Below are 23,846 nucleotides of genomic sequence, written 5' to 3' on the forward strand. Positions count from 1 at the left end.
CACTTCCCAGTTATTGCTGAGGAACAGTTGAGTTATGGTACAATCTGATTCTCATGGAGCCGCTTTCAAAAATGAAGAAACCACTGGTAAAGACTGCCTGACAAGGCTGATCGGACAGTCCCAGGATCGGCATTTAGTTGGTAAGGCTTCTGCAAATATTTTGGGTTCCTGAACTTTGCCACAGCCTCCCTGACTCCAGCCACTGTCTCTCAAGTCTCCCTTAGGCAAGTTGTGTTCCGGTTGACCCGACTCAAGAGCAGGAGCTTTTAACCACTAGTTGGACCAGGCTTGGCACACTAAGGCCCATGTGCCATCTGCAGCCCGCCACCTGTCTTTGTAAATAAAGTTTTATTGGAACACAGCCACATCCATTCATCTAAATATCATCTACGACTGCTTTCACACTACAATGGTGGAGTTGAATAGTTACGACAGACACCATATGGCCTGCAAGTCTGAAATATTTACTCTCTGGCCCTTTGCGGAAGTTTTACCATCCCCTGGATTAGATCTGCTGCATAAGGGTCTAGAAGAGATGCTGTGGATTTTTTTGCTCTCTGGCTAGCCACATGACTCAGAACCACAAACAGTTAACTGAATCCCATCACCATGTGACAGTTTGCAAAAAGACCAAAGGAATGATGTTCACTCCGATGAAATCAGCTGTACAGTTATGCCCCCTGGGCCAGACAAGTTAATGCTTGGCAAACCGCCCTCTCTGTGAAACACCCCAGCAGGAGATGAACCCCATGGTGGGACAAAACAATAAAAAAACCTGTTAATTGTTAAACTGGATGTCAGAGAGAATATCTTTCAAAGTTGCAGTAGGCCCTTTGCATTTGGAAAATATCAGATTGTGAATAAGACAAGAGGTCACCACGAAGCAAAGGAGCCCTTCCCCCACTGGGCGAATGGACGCAAGGCTTGGTGCCATCTGCTCTGTTCCGCAGGGAGACCCGTCACCAGGTGCCTGGCTCAGCTGCTGCATTTTCCTTGAGCAAAAGCACAAATAAAACCATGTGAGCAGGTGGTGTAAACAGGATTCCACAGAGTTGTAGGAGAAGTGGCCCAACCTTGAGCCTGGGGTGAGGGAAATTCAAGAAGAATCATTGTAATCAATACGTATTTTTGGTCCTTTGCTTTCCTGGTTGGAGAAGACTGATGGCAAAGCAGCATGGATTCAGTTATTAGTTCATTCATTTAACAGATTGACTGTGTGATGGCTGAGAACCAGGCCTGCAGATTCAGCCGTGAGTAAGGCATGCTCCCCGGCTTGGAGAAGCTCCCAGTCTGGGATGGTGGATGGCAGACACAGGAGCAGAGCGTCATCATACAGACAGCTGACACCATGACGGTGAGAAGCGCAGGGCACTCACGGCCTTGAGGACAAGCCGCAGAGCCACGTGGGAGGACCTCGGGATGCCCTTGAATGGAGCTGAAGCTTGAAGGGTGGCCAGGAGGCCACCAGGTGAGAGAGGAGGCAGGTCAGGCGTTGTTACTTAGCTAAAACTCTAGGACAATCTACAGGGCTGTGGCTGTTCTGGGAGATGGGGGGTGGTGGTGGTAGGAAATGCAAAGAAAAGTGAGAAGCATTCATAGGTTTTCTAGCCTCGGCTTTTCAATCCCCTCCGCCATGATTTTTTTTTTTTTTGTCGTATCCATATATTAATTGTACTATCATTTAATTGTTATTTTTTCTTAAAATCAAGACACTGTTTTACTTGAATAAATTTATTTTAAAAGGAAACTTCATAATACCTACGAAAAATGCACGTATTTTATGTGATAGATATATTTTTCCCTAGTGCACAATAAAACGAATGTATAACTATTGTGATTTTGAAGAATTTGGACATGTATGTCCTAAAAACCACTTGCCTACCAATGGTACACTCAGCACTCTCTCGGAAACCCAGCAGGTTGACCTCCAAAAATGTCTTTCTGGTCACCAAAAAAATCTTTGATAGTTATTAGTGGAAGAAAACTCCTCCTATTGACTGATAGGCCCAGATATTGGGCTTTAGTCCAAAGAAGATATTTGGTTTAGTATCAGGAGGACAGGCCCCTGGCCTGTGAGAATAAGCAAGTAAGTGCCTATGCAACATATTGAAGAAGCTTCCAGAACCCAACCATTGGTCCAATATGACAGGCAGCCTGGAAATCCACCCAAGAGCAAGGCAAAGCTCCATTCCAATCTCTGTAAACATGCCAGGTGAAGGGCAGAAATGATTAAGATGACAGATACACGCAACTTTGAAGTTCAAGAAAAAAAAAAGAAAAACCCAATCCACAGAGGTTAAGGACTGACCTTTATCAGAAAGCAAGAAGACTTTTTACAACAAACCTCAGGCACTAATTTGCTTTCTATTTTTAGGTCATGTTCCCAAATCCCTAGAAGTAGAATAAACGAAGTAACAGCTACTATTTATTGAGTACTCCCTAAGAACCGGGAGCTAGAGCAAGTGATGTGAACATGGCCCCTCATTTCACCCTTGCTGAAACCTTGTGGAGTAGATAATATCACCCCCACTTTACAGACACAAAGCCTCAGAGTATAAACAAGTCACCTATGCTATGTGCCAGGACTGGGGTGGCCAGTAGAAATTCCTCGATGTCTCAGGTGGCAGAATGATTAACGATTCAGAGAACAGACTCTGGGTAAATCACCTGGGTTCCAATCCTGGCTTTTCAGTGTGGTCTAGAGCAAGCCGCTGGAACTTCTCTGAGCCCTATTAGTTAACTAATTTTCAAATAGACATAATAATCCCAGTTGTATAAATACTGAGTGTTCCTGTCTCGTAGCAAACACTCAAAAAAAAGTAGCAATTTCCAATACCAATTACATAATTGAATTTGTGATTATTATTTTTGAGAACTTCTCAAGTGGCCATAATTCCGGCCCCCACCCCAGGAGCACCTCCTTTAATTAGCTGATAAAAGATTCACTTTAAATTCTAAATGTAGAATGCTCCCAGCTCTCACTCCTCGACTGAAATCTGGTATGGGAGCCCTAATCAGCTCTTCTGCTTCTGAAAATCTCCTCGCTGTGCTCAGAGATCCCCAAGATGTCTGTGACCAAACAGTGGAAGCCCAGTTGACACGCCAAAGCCCACGGGCCTGGATTGCCAGGCACCTGTATGCTCCGCGTCCCGGGTCTGGACCTTTCCTAGCGCATGCTGGGGGAGCGGGGCTGGGCTCTCATCAAGCCTATTGCTTCAACATGGGGCCGGGCCGGGGTGGGGTGGGGGGACTCAGAGAGTTAACACGGAACCACAGCAATCCAGCAAAGGTGGGCTGACCGCTCAGATTCGGAAGCAGTGGGATTTGTTTGTACTGCTTAGATGCGGGACACTTTCTGAAGTCTTTATCTCCTGCCCATGCTCCTGACGGGTAGCTGCCCACCTGCTCATTCAACACGTGCCACAGCATCTGAACAGATAAAGATTGCTGTGTACACTCAGGACCGTGTCCTGCAGCGGCGGAGATCCTCCAAGAACAAGCCCCATCTTCATCTAGCTCAGCTCGGTCTGTCCCGTGTGAGTGCTGGGGAAGCAGCGGCTGAAGAGACTGGAGACCTGCCCGGGCATACACCACAACTGAGTGGAAAAGCTGAGGGTGCTCCCTGAACTATCTGACCTGTCTTCCTGGCCCGGTAGTAGTCTCACCCATGTTGGGTGAATGGATGTGTGGAGTTTTGCTTTGCTATTACCAGTCTCTGCTGCCCATCCCGCTACTGTATTTGCTGGGAGTCTGGGATCCTGATCCTGGGCTCAGCCCTATGGCTAAGACTTAACCCTGAAGCACAGATATCCCAATCCCACTGTTTGCTTGGTTGGTCCTCTTGTCGGGCCCTTCCATGTAGTAGGATGTCCATGAACTTGCCTTTGTTCCCATCTCACGGTGACCAACTGTGGCCTCTCGCTACCGTCCTAGCTCAGCCTCTCCCCCTGTGTACACCTTCCATTCTCTATGGCTGAGGCTTTCTTAACCTATTTCTGGAGCTCATCTATTTCTTGACCCCAACTCTTCCGGAATGCTCCTTCCTTCTGGGTTTTGTCTCCCTGGGCCTGGCCATGCTTTCCCTCCCACAAACATTTATTACGTGTGGGCCCTGTGTTGGGTGCTGGAAATACACGGATGGATATAGTCCAAGGAGCTCATGGACTAGAAGGTTGAATGTGATGGAAGTAAGGGCAGTTGTTGAGGAGATAGAGATGGAGCGGCCTGAGTCTGCAGACTCAGCCACCCTCACCAGACCCATGACATCTGAGCTGGGGCCTGATGGGCTTGAAGCCTTGGTTGGGGGGAGGGGAAGTCCCCAGCACAGGAACAGCCATGAGTAAAAACCAGGTGGAAAGGGTCTGGACAGGCAGCAGGTGTTGGCTGGTGGGCAGTCTCGCTGGAGAGGCGGGCACGGGCCTCCCTTTCGTGATCAGGACTTTGAACTTTGTCCCATCGGTGGGGGGCAGCCCCAGAGGAATTCTGAGTGAGAAAGGGGCCTGGGATGCTTCCCATTCATTTCTCAGACCAACCTGACACTGTCTGTCCATCCCCTTCATCAGAAATGGGCACGCCTGTCGTCATGCTAGGTTGTGATGGCAAGGCCCATGGGTCCAACCGTGGCTCTTCCGCCGTCTGCACAAGAGGCTGTGGGAACTAAGTGGCCGGCAGACTGTGGGGAGGCTGGACAGGGAGCCAGAGTTCTGCTAGGAGCTCATGCCGTCCTCCTTTCGTTCATCCTCCAAATCCAACTGGACTGCTGCTTGTTCTAAGCCGCTTCTCACTCCGGGTGTTTCCTGCCGTCCAGGGCCCACTCTCTCTCTCTCCATGGATTCTGGCTCAGTAGCTGTCAAACATACCCAAGTCTTTCCCACTAAAAAAACAACAAAACAGCAACCAACAAGAGGGGAAGAAGTCCAGCTACCTCCTGAGTTTCTTCTCCCCTTTGAAGTCAAGCATCTTGAGAGGTTGGGATGTCCCCTCTTTCCTCAATCCAGCTAGTATCTTCTGTTGCATCTGCCCCCGCCAAGGGCACCCATGACCTCCTGCAGCTAAGCACATGGGCAATTTTCAACCCCCACCTCATATTAGCCCTCCTTGGCAGCACTGGGCCCTAGGGCCACTGTCTCCCCCTGAAAGGTTTTCCTTTGGCTCCACGGACCCTGCACACTCCTGGCTTTCCCTTATTCTCTGCAGTGGCTCTATCCTGATGCTTCCATGAGCCTCCCTTTGCCTGGACATCTTTTAAATCTGGCTGTTTCTCAGGGTTCCATGGGGGCCCACTTCTCTCCTCGCTCTTACATTCTCATGCAGTAAAAACTTCCACTCCCACAGCTTTAATGGCCATCTGGATAAAGGATGACTCCCAAATCTGTGTCGTCAGCCCAGATCGCTCTGCTGAATTATAGACCCCTGTATCCAACGGCCCATGGGCAATTCAGATTCATATTGTTCTCCCCCACCCTCAATTTCTTCCTCCTTTGTATCCCTTATTTCAGCGAATGGCGTACAAAGCCACTCAGTGGCCCAAACCAGAACCTTGGGATGTCATCCTTGACTCTGCCCTCCCTCTCCACTGACAGCCGATCCACCTGCATCTTCTATTGATCTTACCTTCCTCAGGTTTCTTGAATCAGCCCATCCCCACTGCTACTTCATGCCTTCACCCAGGCTACCATCATCCTTTGCCTACATTGTCGCATTAGCCTCCTAACTAGTCTCCCAGAACTGAGTCTAGTGCCCCCCACTCCAATTTCCATTTTGTGGCCGAGTGATTTATATAAAATATACTTCCCTTGCTTCAACCCACTTTCCACCATTGCATTCAGAAAGATATCCAGATTCCTCATGCCTTCACGATCTACCCCTGTCGACCCCTCCAGACACCTGCATCCAGCACCCTGTTCTCCAGCCTTGTTGAATAGCCTGTCATCCCACATACATGCCACCTCCTCTGTGGCTTTGGAACTTTGGTCCATGCTGTTCCCTCCACCTAGAAGACCAGTTCCACCACTCACATCTCCTTTCCCCAGCTGATAAGTGCTTTCACCTGAGCTCCTCAGGTTCCAGTTTAGCAGACCCCCCTCAGGGATGCCTTCTTTCATTGCCCCTAGGACAATGGCAGTGTGTACTTTGTGTTCCCATAGCCCTATTTCCCTGTTGAAGTTATGTACAAAGTTGCGTTCTGCTATACAGATCGTAGCTGGAACTTGTCATCTATTCTGTGTCAGAAAGCCATTTCCAGAGCTACCATCATTCCTAATGTGCATGCAAATATGAATTTAAACTGCAGAAAAGAATACCGTAGAGAAGAGAATCTCTATATTGTAAGAGAACAAACTAGCAAGGGCTCAGTATCTCACTATCTTGGAAGTGGTTTATCTGTCCATAATTTTGTTTTCTTAATTCAACTTTTTTCCTCTCTTTGGGAAAGAGTGGCTACAGGAATCTTGGAAGAAGGGTGGATTTAGAAAGGCAAAACCGCTCTTGGAAGAAAGTCCCAGTGTTCAGGGAGTGGTAAAAGACACAAACAAAGTTTTCCATTGCAAGGGTAGTCCCGCCATCCTTTCTGCCCAGCTGGATAGCAACCTGGCAAGACAGGAGCCCTGGTTCGACTTTCAGAAGGATGGGCTGCTCACTGCCTTTTATTGACCTTCTTATTTTCTTCCATTGTACCAAGGACAGGGCTGCGTACATCGCTGTGTCCCCGGTGGGGACCGTGCACAGTGACTGACACTCGGTGGGTTGCTGCTTTCCCCGGCCGGTCCTCTGGGGAAGACTGTGACACCGTGTGAAAGGTGCAGACAGCGTTGAAGAAGAGTGTGTTAAACTTCACAAAACTAAAATTAGAATAGCCTACAATTGATAGCAGTTAAGAATAAGTGAGAAAGATTGCAACTAAATACCTAGGGATTAATTTCTTTAAAAGCATGCTGTTTAAGGTCATGACTTCTGTAGGTAAATTAATGATATGTAAAACTTTCTCAACTCAAATTTATTTAAACCACCAAATATGTATTGGGCACCTGCCATGTGTTAGGCAGTGTGTTGGGTGCTTGGTATAGAGGTGACTAGGACATGACCTGAGTCTACTCTCACTCTGGGGATTGCCAGAAGTTTCTGGCAGAGAACGACTGCTGTGTGTCAAGTCATGACTCCTAGCAACACGGTAACCCATCAAGGGCCTGCAATAACAAGGTCAGCCCAGGAGGGATGCAGGGGTTGGGTAAAGGAGCAGAGAGCTCTCCTTTTCTCTCAGGTGTGTCATGGAGGTCCATCCACCACTGCCCAAAGTTATCCATCCCACCCACCCTTCAATGGGACCTGCAGAACACATCAAGCCCCACCTGCCCACCACCAGGGCTGGCACTCTCTCAGAGGGACTGAGAGTTGGTTCTCAGACCCCTGTGCACGTGTTCTCATTTGGAAATCGATAGTCTCAAGAGATTCCCTGGTGGTGAACATAGTTGCCATTTGACCTCAATCAACTTGAATGACCTTCCGGTGTGATCCAGCCACCCCTCCCCCTTTGGATGACCTTTCTGTGGCTTCAGTGATTCCCCTCTCCCACCACCGACCCCCAGCCCTATTGATATCTTAGACAATACAAAACCGTTGGCTACGTTCGAAAATGACCCTGAAACTTCTATACGAACTGCAAGGCATCTCAATGAACGCGAAGCTCCCTGTCATATGGATCTTAAGCGTGCTTCGAGCCTTCCTGGTGGCCGAGAACCCTGGATGTTACCTGTTTGCTGCTAATCACGCCCTTCCTCAGCTGGGGCCAAAGCCGTTATTATCTCTGAAATGATAACGAGGTTCCCAGGCTAGCTCACAAAGGCCTTCTTAGAGCAAAACCCAGCTGTTAGAATCCTGCACTTTTTACTGGCACATGGTAGATTCTCACCCTCCCGCCCCCAGTATTCCTGGCGTTCCGTTCCTCAATCCTCACTGGTTTCCGTTCTTTTCCCGAAGGCGTGGCCAAGGGTAACTTCTGCCCTTACTTGACTTCCATGATACTTGGGGACCTCAGCAATTTCCATGACCCTAGGGGACCTCACTGACCCAGCTCTACGCATAAGTTGGTGGGCGGCGGGGGCATGGGGAGGTGGTGGGTGAGAGCAGGCGTCTGAGTTTGGTGGTATAGGAGCCTGTTTGGCATCTCTGAGCTCCAGTGATTTCCAGATGATACAACAAACATCTACTTTCCTCATCCCGTCTTCCTTTATAGGGGAGGGCAGGGAGAGAGCACAGAGAACTGTGTCATAGTCTCTAAGGCTTTCCCACAAATCGCCTCCATTCCCATAACCCCTGAGCCAGGAGCACTGACGAAACATCGCCCACCTGTTCCCTGTGCAGTCCTCACGCACATGACCCTTGGTGGCTGCGGGCGTGCCTGGCAGAGAGCCCCTCTCTGTAAGCCATATCCCGGGCTGCACAGCACGGCCGTAGATTCCCTGTCCTTAGCCCGGCTCAGAGGGCCACAGGCCACCACCACGAAGCAAAGTGTGCTTTTAAGACCCAATCTAAAGTGGAATTGATCCTCTGACAGATGCTGACGTAGCATGTCTAACTGAAATTCAGAGGCCTGGGCTGTCACTGCCAGTGAGCATTCTCCTCGGGGGGCTCTTTTGAGGGTGTGGGTAAAGCCTCCTGGTGCCAGACTGTCAACGGGCACAGACACCCACACAGAGACCAGCCTCTGCATCACTTCGTGCCCAAGAGGGCGAGGGTTCGTCCCTCTCTTTCTGGGTAGCTCGAGAACTTTAATAACTAACACCCCCAGAGTCTAGAACTTTACATGGATTACTAATTCCAGGAAGGCTGGTTAGTGCAGTGTCTCGGTTCCCAAAGTGTGGTCCCTGGACCAGTGTCAGCACCACCTGGCAATCTGCGAGAAGGGCACATCCTTGGACTCCACTCCGGATCTACTGAGTCAGGAAACTCACTGGCTGGGCCCAGGGACGTGTGTGTCAACACAGCCTCCAGGTGACGCTAATGCACGCTCAAGTGCGGGACCCACTGGGATAGTGGGCAAGAACACGGAGCCAGGTTGCCGGAGTCGAAATCCTGACTCCACCATCGTGTGATGCAGGAAAGGTCTTGTCTCTGTTTCTACATCTGAAAACCGGGGGCAGTAAAGTAGCTGCTGCTACTTTATACGATGCTTGTGAGGAAGAGAGTTCACAGATGTGTGGGACTGACACTGTGCTTGACAGAGAGAGCCTGCCCAGGAGGGTCAGACAGGCCTCATCGAAGGTGGTAACTACTCTCGGATTGGACACAAGAGGCCATGGAGGCTCAGAGAGGTTGAGGACTGACCCCGTGCCGCAGAGGGAAGGCACGGTGCCCCACTCTCTAGAGACACACTGCATTCTGGGCTGTGGGGTGGGGCAGCCTGGCAGGTGAAGCTGTGCGGGGTATCTGCAGAGAGGGGGGTACGTCCAGAGCTCGGTCACGCCCCTCCCACCGAGAACTATGCCTTGCGGTGGCCTGGCCTTGGCTCTGCTGACCGCTCATGCGTTCCCTGTGTGCACTCTGGATTCTCTCTCTCACACTGTCTCCTTTGTGGGATCTTACGGTGAAACCCAACCCAAGGGCGTGACATGACCTTCACCTTGACCTGGCTTTGTTGTCAGCCCGAAGCGGGGCTGGCCCTGGTGGAGGCACAGTGAGGATTTCGGGTTAAGGATGCTGCCTGAGAAATTTGGTGACAAGTTAAAATTCATTCCTGTGGAAAATTAAGAGTAGATTAGCCTAACTGCCTAGACTTGTAAGACACTTCATGGATTGAGGTCTTTGGGGTAATTAGCAAATTGTGCATGGAATTGGCAAACTATTAATAAGGGGAAGCTTTCTCTTCTACCTGCTACACGGCTGGGTTGGGGCCCTTTGCAACCATATGCAAATCTGCTGAGATAGTTCTGTCCATCTCGTCTTGTCCCCCAGGGGTTAAGCACAAGGGTGATGCGTTCAGATGGGGCCCGCCTGCGTCAGAGCTGTCCTCCTAGGCCCAGGAGCCTCTCTGAAGGGGCTTCAGGAGGTAAGACCTCCCCCCGTACAGTGTTACCTAGGACTAGGGGAAAAGGCTCATCTCACCTTCAATTTGTATTCAATAAGCTACATGGGAGCTGTGGCTCCTTCTACTGCCGCCCGCCCTCCCCTCCAACTGCATGTTCACAGACATACCACAAGCAAGCAGTCTAAAATAGGCTTTAGTGGCTTTTACAAAATTGGCCCGGATATGAACTTCTCCAATGCAGTATGCAAACTGAAATCAGGGCTGATAGTCTATTATTGGTGACTGTTTATATTTATCGACTTCGTAAGCTGCATTCTTGAGGCTTCAGAGCCTCATATTTATTCCGTTCTTCCTTTGGGCCACATCAGCGAGAGCAATTCTAATATATTCTGCTTCGTGGGAGTCACAAGGTTGGGACGTATTCCTTCCCTCCCATACGAGGGGAAGAAGGACAACAGTTAGGGATTCTCCTGAACTCGGGAATGGACCCGCTGGGGTCTGAGAACACACACTCTGACACCATCTATGTAAACCCAGACATGCTTCTGCTCATTTTAATTAGACAGGTAAAATTAGCAAGGAGAGTAAGAGAAAAGGAGAAATTAAAAATATTTAAATGTTAGGTGGAATTTACAAAAGCGAACTGAACAATGGGGTACAAGAAGGAATGCAGAGAAACACAGACACATTTGAAACATTCCTTGGATGCCACACGGCTTAAGCCAGTCCACAGATCAGGTAAGAATTCTCCCTTGCCATCTCTTGAATTGCAGATTCCAGGGATGTGGAAGAACATTCTCCAGAAACACTTTCCTTCTCCTTCTCTTCAGATGTTACCAAGAATAATCAGTCAGTATCATTCTAGAATGGCCCACACTGCCTCCAATTCAAACCGCTCACCTGTTTCCTGTCTGAATTTGCAAGCTCCTGAGAGTTTTTCCCCCTTTCGTTTTATTTTTCTCCCTGCTTTCTCTCCCCATTGAGCCCATAGGCCAACGGGGCCAACCAGAACACCAACCCAACAACACGTTCCAGCCCCTTTGGATTTTCCGGGGGCAAAGACTTCCCAGTTCTTCTTTCTTGTTTGCATCTGTTACGAACAAGCACAGTCATTTTAGAACACAGACACACATGTGTGTGCTCTTGCACACGGAAACAGGGTTTGTTTTTGTTTTTTTTTTCCAATTTGTGGTTTCTTTTTCCTTTTTGCAGAAAATGCAAACAAAAGAAAAACAAGGTTTTCAATTGAAGGTACATCTCTTCTTCAATATGAAGACATTAATTGAATTGGTTGGATCCCCCATGCAGTGGTCAGCAAAGTCCTTTGGCAACTGACAGAACGACATCTGGAGACTCAGGAGCTGGGGTTTGTTTGAAGGAACTTCCCTACACGAGTCATGAGCAAAGGGAAATGGATGTGGGAGAAGGGAGAGGGCTCGTGGGGAGGAGTACAAAAGGAGAAAAGAAAAGAATGTCATTGGTGAGGAAGAAAATGGAAAACTGCCTGTTTCTTCCCTCTACCTCCTTCCCTTTCTTCCTGTGGATGGGTGACTCCAGCACCCCGAGGGTGGGAGCCGAGTTTACTCTTGGTTCCCCCGATGCATACTGTTTTGTCTTCACTTCCGTTGAACATCACCTGTTTGTATTTTTATTATCACAGATTTGGTTTCCCACGGCATCTGAAACATGCTCTGTCACTGAGAAATGAAGGCTGCCTATTAAGAACAGGTCCAGTTTCTTCTTCACTGATGTAATGCATTTCTCAGCCGAGAAGCCAATCTTTCCAGAACATTCCACAGTGGTCGACCTCTGGTTCCCTCTTGAGACTGGTCCTTTTCCTTCCTCTCCTCCCCCCAGAAAATGAGAGTTCTCATGCCATTGCTGTTGGTGACTGACTCATCTGGACCCTCATAGAATGAATGCTGTTCAGGATCTTCTTCTGATGACCTGCCAAAGTGACCCCTATTCTCAGGAGGTCTCTAGGAGGGAGAAAGCCACACACAAAAAGTGCTTTAGTGTTAGGGCAGCTTTTCACGGGTCAAAACTCATCACAGAAGGCAAGCTCTTGATATAGCTGGGTAGACAAATAAAAGTGTTTAAAATCCAACACTCAAGTTTACCCAAGTCTTTGGCAAGCGCCTACCTAGATATTTTCTTGCTCAATCTCACTTGCTTCATGCAGTGGCCCTCGTCCCCGACGGCCCCTCCAACTTAGACTATCCTGGAAGTCGTGTACCCTGTTCTTCACCTATGGGTTCTGAAGCAGTCCCTTCCTTGTGTCCCTGACCCTAGGTGGACTAGAACTTTTCTCTGTGTTGTTTTAACACTCCATGCACACACTATACGGGGCTTTAGTTATGCTGTGGAGCTTTCTGCCTAAATTAGTGATCACCCACTGAGATCGAAAAGATGTGGGGTTTGCTGGGTTTTCTGATGTTTTTCCCCTGAGTTTCCATTTTCTGCCTCTGTTTGAATTTTAATGTCATGAATTTTTAAGAAGGGTGATCTCAAAATAACTTTCAAATATCTGCCCAAGCAGGAATTCAAGTAATATGTTTAGGATAGGGGTTTGAATTGGATTCATCTTTAAGCTGTGAGTCTTACTATGATCAAGTTCATGGCTTATATTTAATTTTGGAGAGACCCATGCATCTTTCCCTAGTTAGTAATAATTATGATAACAATAATATATAGCATTGCTCGAGTACTTCTCATGTGCTGTATACTATCTCATTTATACCTAATGAAGCATTTCACGAATATTGACAAACCACTCAGAGTCAACAATAATAATTTAGCAGTAATTGTTTCTCACGTGCCTCCTGTAGGCAGGCAACAGGCTAAGTGCTTTGTTGCACTATTCCATTAAGCTCTCACCACAAACCAATGAGATGGGTGCAATGATTATTTGCTCATTATGGACAAGGCAAGCAGGGCTCAGAGAAGTCAGGTAACATGCTCAAGATCCCACAAGAGATCACTGGTAGTGGAGCTGGGTTCGAATTCAAGACTACCAGGTTCTTAGCCACCCTTGCAGAGCTGTGCTCAGAACTCTTCTAAGGTCCTGACTGTATTCCCCCCCAAATGCCCCTCCCTAGCATAGCAGATGACTCCCCACGAGGAGGCTCCTGGGCTCCCCTCAACTCCCCCTTTCAGCTGGTGGACAATCCCCTCGGGGCTGCAGCTGGCTCAGACTGTCGAATTGTCCATGTCTTTTCAGCAAACACTTCGGAGAGGCATGCTTGAATTTCGAATTCACAAATTATCCTGCAATCTATTTTATTTAGTTGTTCATGTTCTTTCCCCATCTTTTATCTCTCAAGAAACGAACTAAATTGCTCCAATAGTGTGTGGACATTTTTTACTTTGAACTAAATCCTTTAATTTTTCCTTTTCCAGACTGAGGAAATTACTCCATTTGATTCCTTCAGTCATGGGGGATTAGGGGGTGATGGCCCCATACTCAGCCATATCACAGTGGGGAAGCAGGGGTAGCCCCATCAGCGTGAGCACCCACTTCTGTCCCTGAATCCAGGCTCTCCAATCATCTGGGACAGCCATGCTAGCTCTGCAAGATGGGGAAGCTGGTTTCCCACTGCTAAGTGCTGCTGCTTCTTTTTTTTTTGTTGTTTTTGGTGGAGCCTGACAATAATTCATAGTGGCAGGGAGTGCCCTTTTTAGGCATCAACAGAAAAATGAACCCACATTTAAAAACCGAATTCTGATGTTTCATGGATCCTAGGCAAGATGCACATTCAAGCCGTCTTCCTGGAGAAAGTGGAGGTTCCATCATTTCTGGCAAGAATCAACCTCAGAGAGGTAGAGTGGGGGACTCCAGGAAGACGGACTGCAAAGCAGTAGTCCAGGACAGAAGCTGTTCCTTCGGGGTTCAGCCTCTGGGGCTGGATGGGACCACCCCTCTCCCTGGGGACCTAGCAGCTGGCCCACCGCAGGAGGAGATCCCAGCGCCTAGCCCAGTGCCCGAGACATAACCCGTGACCCGTAAGTGTTTGCCAATTGCCTGGAGGACTGACCGATCCTCTAACTTGGGAAGTGTGTGTCACAGGCCACCAACCCCCCATGCTGTCCATGCACGTTGTGGGCCGGGCGGTCGATGAGGTCCCCTCTAGCAGGTTGTGTGTACTCAAAATTCGACCCTTGCCAACCTCAGTCTGGTGGGTCCCAGGCTAGGCTGCACGAGAATCACCCGGGGAGTTTAAACACCCTGACGCCCAGGTCTCAGCTCGTTCCAATCCAACCAGCAGACCTAGGAGTGGAAGTCAGGCATCGGCATTTTTTTAAAGATTCCCAGATCACTCCGGGGTGCCACAAAGTACGGGCACCCCTAGGGCGGACTGGTAGGAGGAGATGCAAGTGGCCTTCAGGAAAGTAGGCTTTCACCCCTGCTTTGCCACTTGCGAGCACTGAGGCTTCAGGCACTAACTCACCTGCCTTCCCAATCTGTGGAACGGAAGGGGCGGGACTAGATCATTATTTCCCAAACCACCGTGCCACGAAACTCTGGCCCTCAAAAATACGGTTCCACAGTATTTAATAATTTTAAATGGGTTTCTTTCTTTCGGGATTTCTCATGGTCTTTACAATGCTAATATGTGTAGCAAATCTCCAAGAGGGCGATAAAGTGTGCAATATTTCCCAAATTTATTTGACCAGGGGACCTTTTTTCCAAGGAGAACCTATTAACATTTCCCAGAACGGGTGCTGCTCAGAACATTCTTGGGGAAACGATGGACTAATGGATGTTTAAGACCCTTTCTGGCTCTCATCTTATTTGAATAATTTTAGTTTTTGTGTTCCTCCATCCTCCTGTGGGAGCTGCAGACTGGTAAATAATTGGTGGGGGATGGAAACGTCTGCTTGTTCACAAGCGCTATCTAAGGAGGGTTCCGAGCTCCCCACACGTCTGGGATGGCTGCTGAATCAGAGCAGTGCCTCTTCCCGCTATGCTGCTTGAAGTGCGGGCTGGCTGTGCTCTCTCCACCGGGATGCTCTTTTTGATGGGTTAAGTTTAAAAACTTAAACGGAGGAGAGACTCTTGATGATTAGGCAAATGACATATGGCTGTGACTTGGAAGAACTCTCATTTGGGGCCACGATGGCTCTCAGCCTCGCCGCCCAAGCCGGGCATCTTTCCAGGGCACTTCCCCACCAGGCCCGGGTCTACACAGAAATGGAGCTCTGGGGGTGGGGCCAGAGATCAAGACGGGTACCATGAGCCACAGCAGGGACGGAGCTTGGTCCCCACCCACAGGCGGCACGGAGGCGATGCCCATCACTTACTCTGATGTCATCTGGGTGACCAGCTGGAGGGAGGTGAAGCCGGCGGTGAGGAAGCTGTCCCTGTACTGGACCATTTTGATGGCACTGAGCCAGTCATCCACGGTGGTAAAGGCCGTGAAGTCTGGAATGGAGCGGTCTAGCAGGGGCTGGGAAGGCCTGTGTGGGAGAGAGAGAGACAGCAGCAGGTGACCCCACAGCGGCAGAGGTGCGTGCACAGAGCCACACTCGGGGCAGACAGCCGACTTCATGCAGGATGAGGATTCCTGCCTGACAGGATGCGGATGACAGGAGAGCCCGGCGCGGACCCTTCTTTCCTTACAGAATTCTGAGTTGGCATGACTTCTGAGGCGAGGTGGCAAGTACCCTTGCCTACGGGCCCGGCCACACATCAGCCGGCCCGGACAGACAGACTGACGCAGCACGCAGTCTGGAGGGAAGGGAAGGCCGTAACTCCTTTGTAAACTGGAATCGAAGAGCTTCACAGTCCAAAGATACTGTTCTTTTAAAAATATATAAAGTTCACTATAACCTTTTCAAATCTATTGGTAACATTTTTTTTTTCCTAGTTCCATCCTCAGCTAATTGAAATAAATGCAACAGAGCAGCCCTCTGTTGACCTCTGGCACGTTCTCAAAGCAGACACCCTGCTACCTAACCCACAAAGCAGGGTGCCACCTTGACATATCCCTCAACCCCCAACACCCCTGTGCAGTCCTTCACCAAGAATTAAAGATTTGACCTCCAAAATCTCTTAACCTCTTTCTGCACCATTACTCCGACTTAAGACCCTATCTCCTCTGTCATCACTGCTGCAACATTCTCCTGCCTGTCTTCTTCCTGCATGTTCCTTCCCCTCGACATAAGGTCCACACTGGAGCCTGGTGTTCTTTGAAAATGCAAGTGCATCACGTGCATAACCCTGACCCTGACTCCGATTCATGCCAAACCCTTCCGTGGGTGCTCGCTGCTCTGAAAATCAAGCCCAGAAGTCGTAGCAGGGCCTACAGGCTCTGCGCGTCTGGCCCTTGCCCACCTCGCCAGCATCAGCCCTGACCCAGTCCCCTCACAGACTGGACTCTGAACACACTGGCCCTGTCCTTCCCACCCTTGAGGCTCTGCATATGCTGTTCCTTGGCCTGGGACACCTATCCCTCTCCTCCCATCTTCCTTTCATTCAGTTCATGTGTTCTCTCCCTTCAGTGCTCAGCTGGAAAGAACACTCCTCAGGGCTGCCTCCCCGATACCAGGTAAGGTGTGTACCCATGCTCTCCAACACCACACGCCTCCCCGCCAAGCTGGCTACCAAGGTCTCAAGTTTGCATTTCTTTGGGTGACCATCTGGGTTTGTCCCTCCTAAAAGATTCTAAGCTCCGTGCGGGCAGGAACCATGTCTGTCTTGTTCATTCTATACTGCTAGCAATGGGCATGGTGCTTAGCATCTAATTGCCCAGTAAACTTTGGTTGAAAAGATCAATTAGTCAGTCAGCTAACACGGCAATGTAGAGAGTAACGTACAGCTGACAGTTGCTAACAGGAATCCAAAGTTGTTCTGTGCATTTGCTCACAACAAATCCAGTGGCTTTGGTGGGCCAAAGTTCCAAGTCTGCAGCTCTACCTGGTATGGTGAACAGAAAGGGTGCCTTCTGGAAACCGGATCTCCCAGAAGTGGGGCCTCATTACCACTCCTATCCCATACACTCAGTTGTTACAGAGCCCAGCACCCAGTCTATCTGAAGCCAGCAGAAGGTGGAAACCCAGACGGGTATCTTGCTATCTGTCCATAGCCCATGCTGGAAGTGGGGAATGCTTTAGGGAAGTGGAAAAGAAAAAGGAAAGGAGAAGTCTTAGAGTTTCTTCCATTAGTGGATAAGCTTAGCCACCTCGCTCTTGCTGTCAATAGATGAAAAGGGTAGCAGCCTTGCTATTGGGCCTGCCCCTGGCTGTGTGACCACCCACCCCTAGGAACAACCCTGTTCCACGAGACTCACACGGCGGTGATGGTTGCCACAGTCTTGAGACTTGCCGGGTTTCGGATCATCTTGTCCAGGGTGTTGACAATCTCTGCAAAGCGGGGCCGGCTGTTACGGTCCTTCTGCCAACAGTCCAGCATGAGCTGGTGTAGGGCAGCTGGACAGTCCATGGGTGGGGGCAGCCGGTAGTCCTGCTCAATGGCATTGATGACCTGCGGGGACGTACACAGAAACAGGCATGACGGCGCGAAGAGACACCAGCCAGTCATTCACAAATTAGCCCCTAAGGATGGAGCCTCCCGGATTCAGGTGCTCTCAGTGTGTGCTCATGTATCTCGCACCACAATGGACTGTATGTGCACTTGGCCTTTCCCCCTAGACTGTGGGCTCCTTGAGAGTAGGGACCATGTCTTACTGTTCCCTCGTGTCCCCACACCTGCAGCAAGACCTGACACACCCCGGATCTCTGGCAATGCTTACTGAGGAATGATCTGCTGAACGGCTTGAGCTTCTTCTCTCTTTAAGAGGACATCAGGCTCCATTCTGCCTTGGTGGCGGCTGGTGGCACTGGGGGTGATGAAGCACTGGCATGTGGGAAACCTAGTGAGTTTGCCAGGTCTAAAGGATACCCTCCAAAGCCTGAGGTGGCCTAGTCCTTACGCTGCTAGGGGAAGGAAGCAATCAGCATTTGACAGACAGCCTACTCCATGGCAGGGCCCTTCTAGGTGCTTCCCATGCACTGTTTGCCTTCAACTTCATGATGCAGCAGCACGAGCTGGGCTGAAGATAATTTGGCTACACAAACTGGTTAAGTACAATGACAATGGTCAAAATAACAACGTGAGCTAAAATGAATATAATCCAATCAGGTTTTGGTAATTTGCACAGACTCCAGGGGACAATTTTGTTAAGATTTCCAGATCTTTAAGTACTTTTGCCTGCTTTTTGTATGTTGTAAGAGTTGTTTTTCTTTTTTTTTTTTTTTACACTTTCCTTCTTAATTTCCAATTCATTTAAATCAATTATGCCTCCTCTGTGCTTTTCGTCATCGCGAAAATAATTGTAAACCGCCCAGTGCTATACGTGTGAATACATTATGGTACCCTCCTACCACACTGGGAGGCCTGGAATGCAATGAGTGCCTTGAAGTGATGTTGCAAAAATGTACCTATTGAAATGGAAATGTACTCACATTGTAATATTAGGTAAAAGAGCAGGCTGCATAACTACAGGTATAGGATAGTCTTGCTTTTGTTAAAAACAAAAATCAAAACAAAACAAAAAACAGTAATTATACCCATGCATACAAAAGACCTTGGAAAGATACATACCACGGTGTTAATGATAGCTGCCTCTGGGCAGGTAGACACGTGAGTGCTCTTTATGTTTCTCTTTTTGCTTGTTTGTGTTTTTATTTTCTATCATAATTATACATTGATTTTATAGTAAAATAAACAGCTCAAGCATCTTGAACAACAAAAGAAATAATTTGGAGTTCAGGGATTTTCAGGTGTTTTCGCCTCTACTTTAAAAAATGTCAGATTCATTTCAATTGATTATTCTTTTTTTTTTTTTACCTTGTAGATCAGTCAGAAATTGAATATTTTCAATCAGTATATTTTTACAAATTCTATGCCCAGTATATGGGACATGAAGTGTGGGATGTGATAATATGACCTGAAGTCATTACAGATAATCAAGGTGTATTATTCCTTCTATTCTAGGTGGTGGAAGAGCAAACAAGCACACGAACCGTACCAGTATCCGCACTGCACACCAACTGGGGACTGGCAACATCCGCTTTTGAATAATATGTTGCACCACCGACACATTTTTACCTTCGACAAACTCTCGTCGATCAAATGACCTGCTCTCCTCTCAGGAGGGCATTACAGCCCATCTTCCCCAGGAGGAAGCAGAGGCAAACAGTGAAGTAACCTGCTTGAGGACCCACAGCTAGGAAATGGTAGGATTGAGAAGACATCGCAGGGCTGTCTGATTCAAGTCTGGAATACCCTGAAGCCCACTTTCCCTAAGCCTCCGTGGGGCTGCCATTGTAATCTCAGCCTGGAGAGCAGTCCTGGGAGCTGTTCCATGTCTTTGTGGCAGCAAACAGGGGTATGGAGCTAAACCAAGTAATCCGTGAGGAAGTGTGGCCGGGCATCCTTCCCATCAGCCTGGCTCATCAATTGGCACCTTTTCCCAGCTCCTTCTAGGCAGCCAGACTGAGGGGCCCTGTCACAGAGCTCCTACTCACTGTGGAGACAAGTGGGATTACCCATTGAATGGCTTCTTTTGGGTTCCTTAAGGACAAGCTGGGTAGGGCCGGCAGGAGAGGCTAGTGTCGGTACTCAGTTTCTCATGGGGCTAGGGGTGGTCCCCAAAGTCTTCCAGTGCAGGGCAGCTTATGTTCCCCTAAACTGCTGGCATCTTCGCTCAAATTATTTGATTCCAGAGCCCAAAATAGTACGTATTTCCTCTGGCAAGTTTTCTTCCCATCTGCCTGTGGCAGGAAGGAGCGCTGGAGTCAGGGCCTTTCCGCAGGAGGCACAGCTCCATGGTGTGCCCCGCTGACCCACGCACTCCTGGCAGAGTCCCACGAGCCTGGGGGACCTGTGCATGCACTGGCTCTTCGGTCTGTGAGCTCTGGGTCAAATGCAACTTAGCTACACCTCGCTCGTCTCCTCCGCATGCCACTTCAGTGGACATGTTGAAGACTGTCCTGACATTTGTTTTTGTATTTCCTCTGTTTGTTGGGAGACTTTCTTTTTAAGAGGACATCTGAACCACTGATCCCTCCTCCCTGTAGGTCAGCCAGGAGGCAAGGCCCACACACGGTGCTGGTGACAGTACGGCATCGTAGCCAAGGGCAAAGACACCAGAGGCCTGGGTTCAAATCCTAGCTTCACTTCTTATTAGCTCCAGAAACTTGGGAGAGTCACTTGACTTCTGGAAGTTGCACAGATGGGTTATTAAAAAGATTACGTGACATAATGAGATGGCGTCGAGCAGCACACACATGAACAGTAGAAGGCATCTCTGCATCAGATGGAGGCTGTCATTCCTGCCACATCCACTACAGTAGATGTCTCCGCAAAGGGGGTTACTGTCCTACTGCTGGTCACTTGGAAGCCTAGGAAGATAGTGTTTGAGAAGCTCCAAGCACATAGTTGGGGGTTAATTAATGCCGGATCCCTATTTCTCACCTTCCAGGATAGAGGATAGCCACACTCATGTTTACAAAATGGGACTTTATGCCATTTGCTATTTCTTCTAGATAATTTTGTTGTTATTACTTGGGTTGATATTCTGGAAGCATTGATGCCTCTTGTACATAGAAAAAAAAAAGCCTTTACCCTCCACCCCAAAGAAAAAATTACCTAGGTCATTAATTGCTCTATCTGCTCAAGTCTTTCACGGAAGTGCTGTGCCTTTGGAGAAGGATCTGGATGTTTTCCAAGTTTCCTGAGTATATAACTTATAATCAAATTAAAACATCATTATTTCGGATAGGCCAGTGATGGGTATTAAGGAGGGCACGTATTGCATGGTGCACTGGGTGTTATACGCAAGTAATGAATCATGGAACTTTACATCAAAAACCGGGGATGTACTGTATGGTGACTAACATAACATAATAAAAAATTATTATTAAAAAAATCATTATTTCAAAAAAAGAACTGCGGTCCTCTAACGGGGTTGGGGATCATTCTCTGTCATGCCTGCGTTGCTAGCAGATGTGGAAAACAGGGAGGAGACACGGAGAAGCACCTTCCATCTGGCCAGCTGATGGCTGTAAACACCAGTGACCACGTTTGAATTGTATGGAAAGATATGGCTCGAGGTTGGGGGCATAAGGTGCTCTTCTGAGCAGACTTGAAAATGGGAGTGAGTCCTGGGTCCCTTTCCTCGGTAACAGGATGGGATAAACGGTTGTTGAAAACCCTGGAGATCAGAATGAGATCAGATGGCATCTCCAGAGAGAAGCGAGAGCGAGGGTGTGGTGGTAAGAGAACCAGTTGAGGCCACTGTCACCCGAGCAGAGCAGACTGCTGGCTCACTTGGAATGGTCTGCAACAACTCTTTGGGCCTCTGAAGGCCAGCACAAGCCAGTGCCCTGGGCCCTAGGGGGCTGGGCAGAGAGTGGGGAGGGGCTGCCTTTGCTCCCCTGGACCTGGAAAAGCAGGTGGGGACAGGGGCAGGTGGTCTGACCCCAGTGCCTTAGAGGAAGTGACTGGAGCTGAGCTGAGCTGAGATGAGTGGGGCCCCTCCCCGGGCCCTCCCGTCCTCAGTGGGCTACCGGCTGCGCCCAGACATGTCTTTCCCATTAGTGAGTCCGGCGGCACCTGCTCCCCCTTCCACAGGGGAGAGTGAAGTAGAGAAGCTCAGAGCCCTGGCGGAACCAGGGCAGAGGGGGTTAAGTTGAGCTCTGATGTTCCAGTAAAACCGCAGCTCCTCTCCACAGACACTGCCACTCTCATTATCTCTGTCAATCAGATCCAAGCAGCAGAACTTCCAAGTTCTCTCCCTGGCTGACAAACTCTCTGTACATGTTCAAAGACCTTCCTGGGCTCCGGAAGCCCAATTACCAGCACTCCGACTTGCCTCTGCAATTCCCTTTCTTAAAGCCTTTCAATTGTCATCTGTAGAATCCTTTACTGCCCCCACCCCCGTGGTTTCTGACAAGTAGCCACAGCCCCTCCTGGCTCTCTCTCAGGCCCGGCCTTTTCCAAGGGGGCGAAAGGCACCCCCACCTTCCACTGAAAGCAGAACTGCACTTGGGGCAATGTTTAGGGGCTTCGTGTGGGAGAAATACAACGAAACTGGAATGAACAGCTACTTTGCACATGTTCCTGTTCCCTTTGAGACCCAGCTCAACGTCGAATATCTGGAAAGTCTTCCTTACCTCGCCCTCCCAAACGGTCCCACAGCCCATTGTATGCGCCGCCGGACTGTGAACACCCAGAAACAGAAGCGGCAAGCACAATGCTTAGCAGCGCTGAGTGTTCGCTGAATGAAGGATTTGGGAATTCTGGAAGTCTAGTATCAGAAATTCCATTTGTTTTCAGCCTAGGTGAATTCATTTGCTGCGAATATCTTGAATGTCAAATCTCGCTTGTCAGACAATTTCATAATCCATTCTATGTGTGCTGAATTGTCCTTAATAGGATTAAAGTCTCAGGGAAGGGCCTGCGTGTTTCTGGAACCCATTTATTACTCCTCTCGCTGACGGTCTGGATGCAGCCGGGGTGCAGGTGATTTCCAGAATGCAGCCTCGGCATCAATTCTGACACTTTCTGCTTTGACACGCTACAGGGGCGGGGGCGAGGCGTGGATAATCTTAGGTGAGAGGGGACGCAGACGCCTCACACGGCCCTGGGACCTGGTTAGCCATGCAGCCCTGTCGCCCGCCCCGGGCTGACGCCGCCGCCCCCCACCCCCAGGGTGCGCTGCCACAGCAGGAGCCCGGCTGCTCCCCACCCTGCCATCGGGAAAGCTTTCCCGAGCTCCCAGACTGCCACCTTTCCTAATCTGAGCACCTGCCATGGCTCCAGACCTCGGGCTGGCCACAGGGCTCGCTGAGGCCAGAGGTCTCAAGTTCGCAGTACCTCAGAGCCGCCCGAGCAGGGAGCTGCGCGTGGTGCAGCCGTTGCCCAGTGAAGCAGATCCGGACGCGGATGGCCCTGCCTCTTCTTGCCGCTAGGTTGGGAAATTAATATCCGCCCCCAAGGAGATGGGCACGGGAAGCGGAACAGAGGAATGCAGGCTTTGCAATCCTCTCGGCTCCAGGGGGAGGGCATGTATTGAAAAAACAAAAGCCAAAAGGTCCAGGGGAACAGCCCAGGATCAAAGGCAGTGTGGAAATCTAGATACGACTTTCACTCGGGGCCTTAAACAAGGCAAATCGTCCTCAAAAGTCTCCCTCACCTTTTAATAGTTATGAAGCAAAGGGTCCCATCTGGAACACCTCTGCTTAAAGCATCTCAGACGACCCTTCTCTGTCCTCCCTGCCTCTGCCTTGGAGGGCAGCCTGGAGGGGTGCTGGTCACCTGCACTCGGACAGGGCCCCACTCCCGCCGGCTATCGGGACCTGGCCAGCTTCGGGAAGCCTGCTCAGCTCCTCCTTCGCCGATAGGTGACAGAGGCCCCCCCAAAGAGTAGACTCTCAGGAAAGAAGGACCCTTTACAATTCCTCCCTGTAAAGCAGAGGGGTGCGAGCTACGCAGAAGCTGCAGCTGGCGCAAGGCCCCACATCCGTCAGAGCAGACAGCACCGCCCCCTGTCACCCTCAGCGGGACAACACACAGGCTGGGGGCTCTGAGGCAGGGCCCAATCTCCTGCTTTATTTGGGCCTGCTCTAGTTCATGGTCCACAGCCTCTCAGAACCAGCCCCGGGGCTCCTGGGCCGGCCCAGGCACCTTTACGGGCTCCTGTGGGGGTCCTGGGATTGTCACATCTCCATGCTGGACTCTCTGATTAGCTGAAACACTGGTGCCGAGGGGCTCCTTGTACTCCTTGCTTGGACGCCTCAAGTTCGGGTTGTAAGGCCCTGA

General features: G+C 49.6%; 1 protein-coding gene across 1 annotated transcript in view; it reads right to left on the reverse strand.

Moving 5' to 3' along the window:
* Positions 1 to 10,549: 10,549 nt before the first annotated feature.
* Positions 10,550 to 23,846, reverse strand: part of EPHB1 (EPH receptor B1) — a 112,521-nt gene continuing 99,224 nt past the window's right edge. The window contains exons 11-13 of the mRNA XM_040636595.1: positions 17,311 to 17,504; positions 15,323 to 15,478; positions 10,550 to 12,000 (exon numbers count right to left, since the gene is read on the reverse strand). Of these exons, the coding sequence (XP_040492529.1) occupies positions 11,892 to 12,000; positions 15,323 to 15,478; positions 17,311 to 17,504 (459 nt within the window). The 3' untranslated portion in view covers positions 10,550 to 11,891. The remainder of the gene's footprint in view (positions 12,001 to 15,322; positions 15,479 to 17,310; positions 17,505 to 23,846) is intronic.

Source organism: Ursus maritimus, unplaced genomic scaffold, assembly GCF_017311325.1.
Source record: "Ursus maritimus isolate PB19 unplaced genomic scaffold, ASM1731132v1 scaffold_20, whole genome shotgun sequence".
Lineage (NCBI taxonomy): Eukaryota > Metazoa > Chordata > Mammalia > Carnivora > Ursidae > Ursus > Ursus maritimus.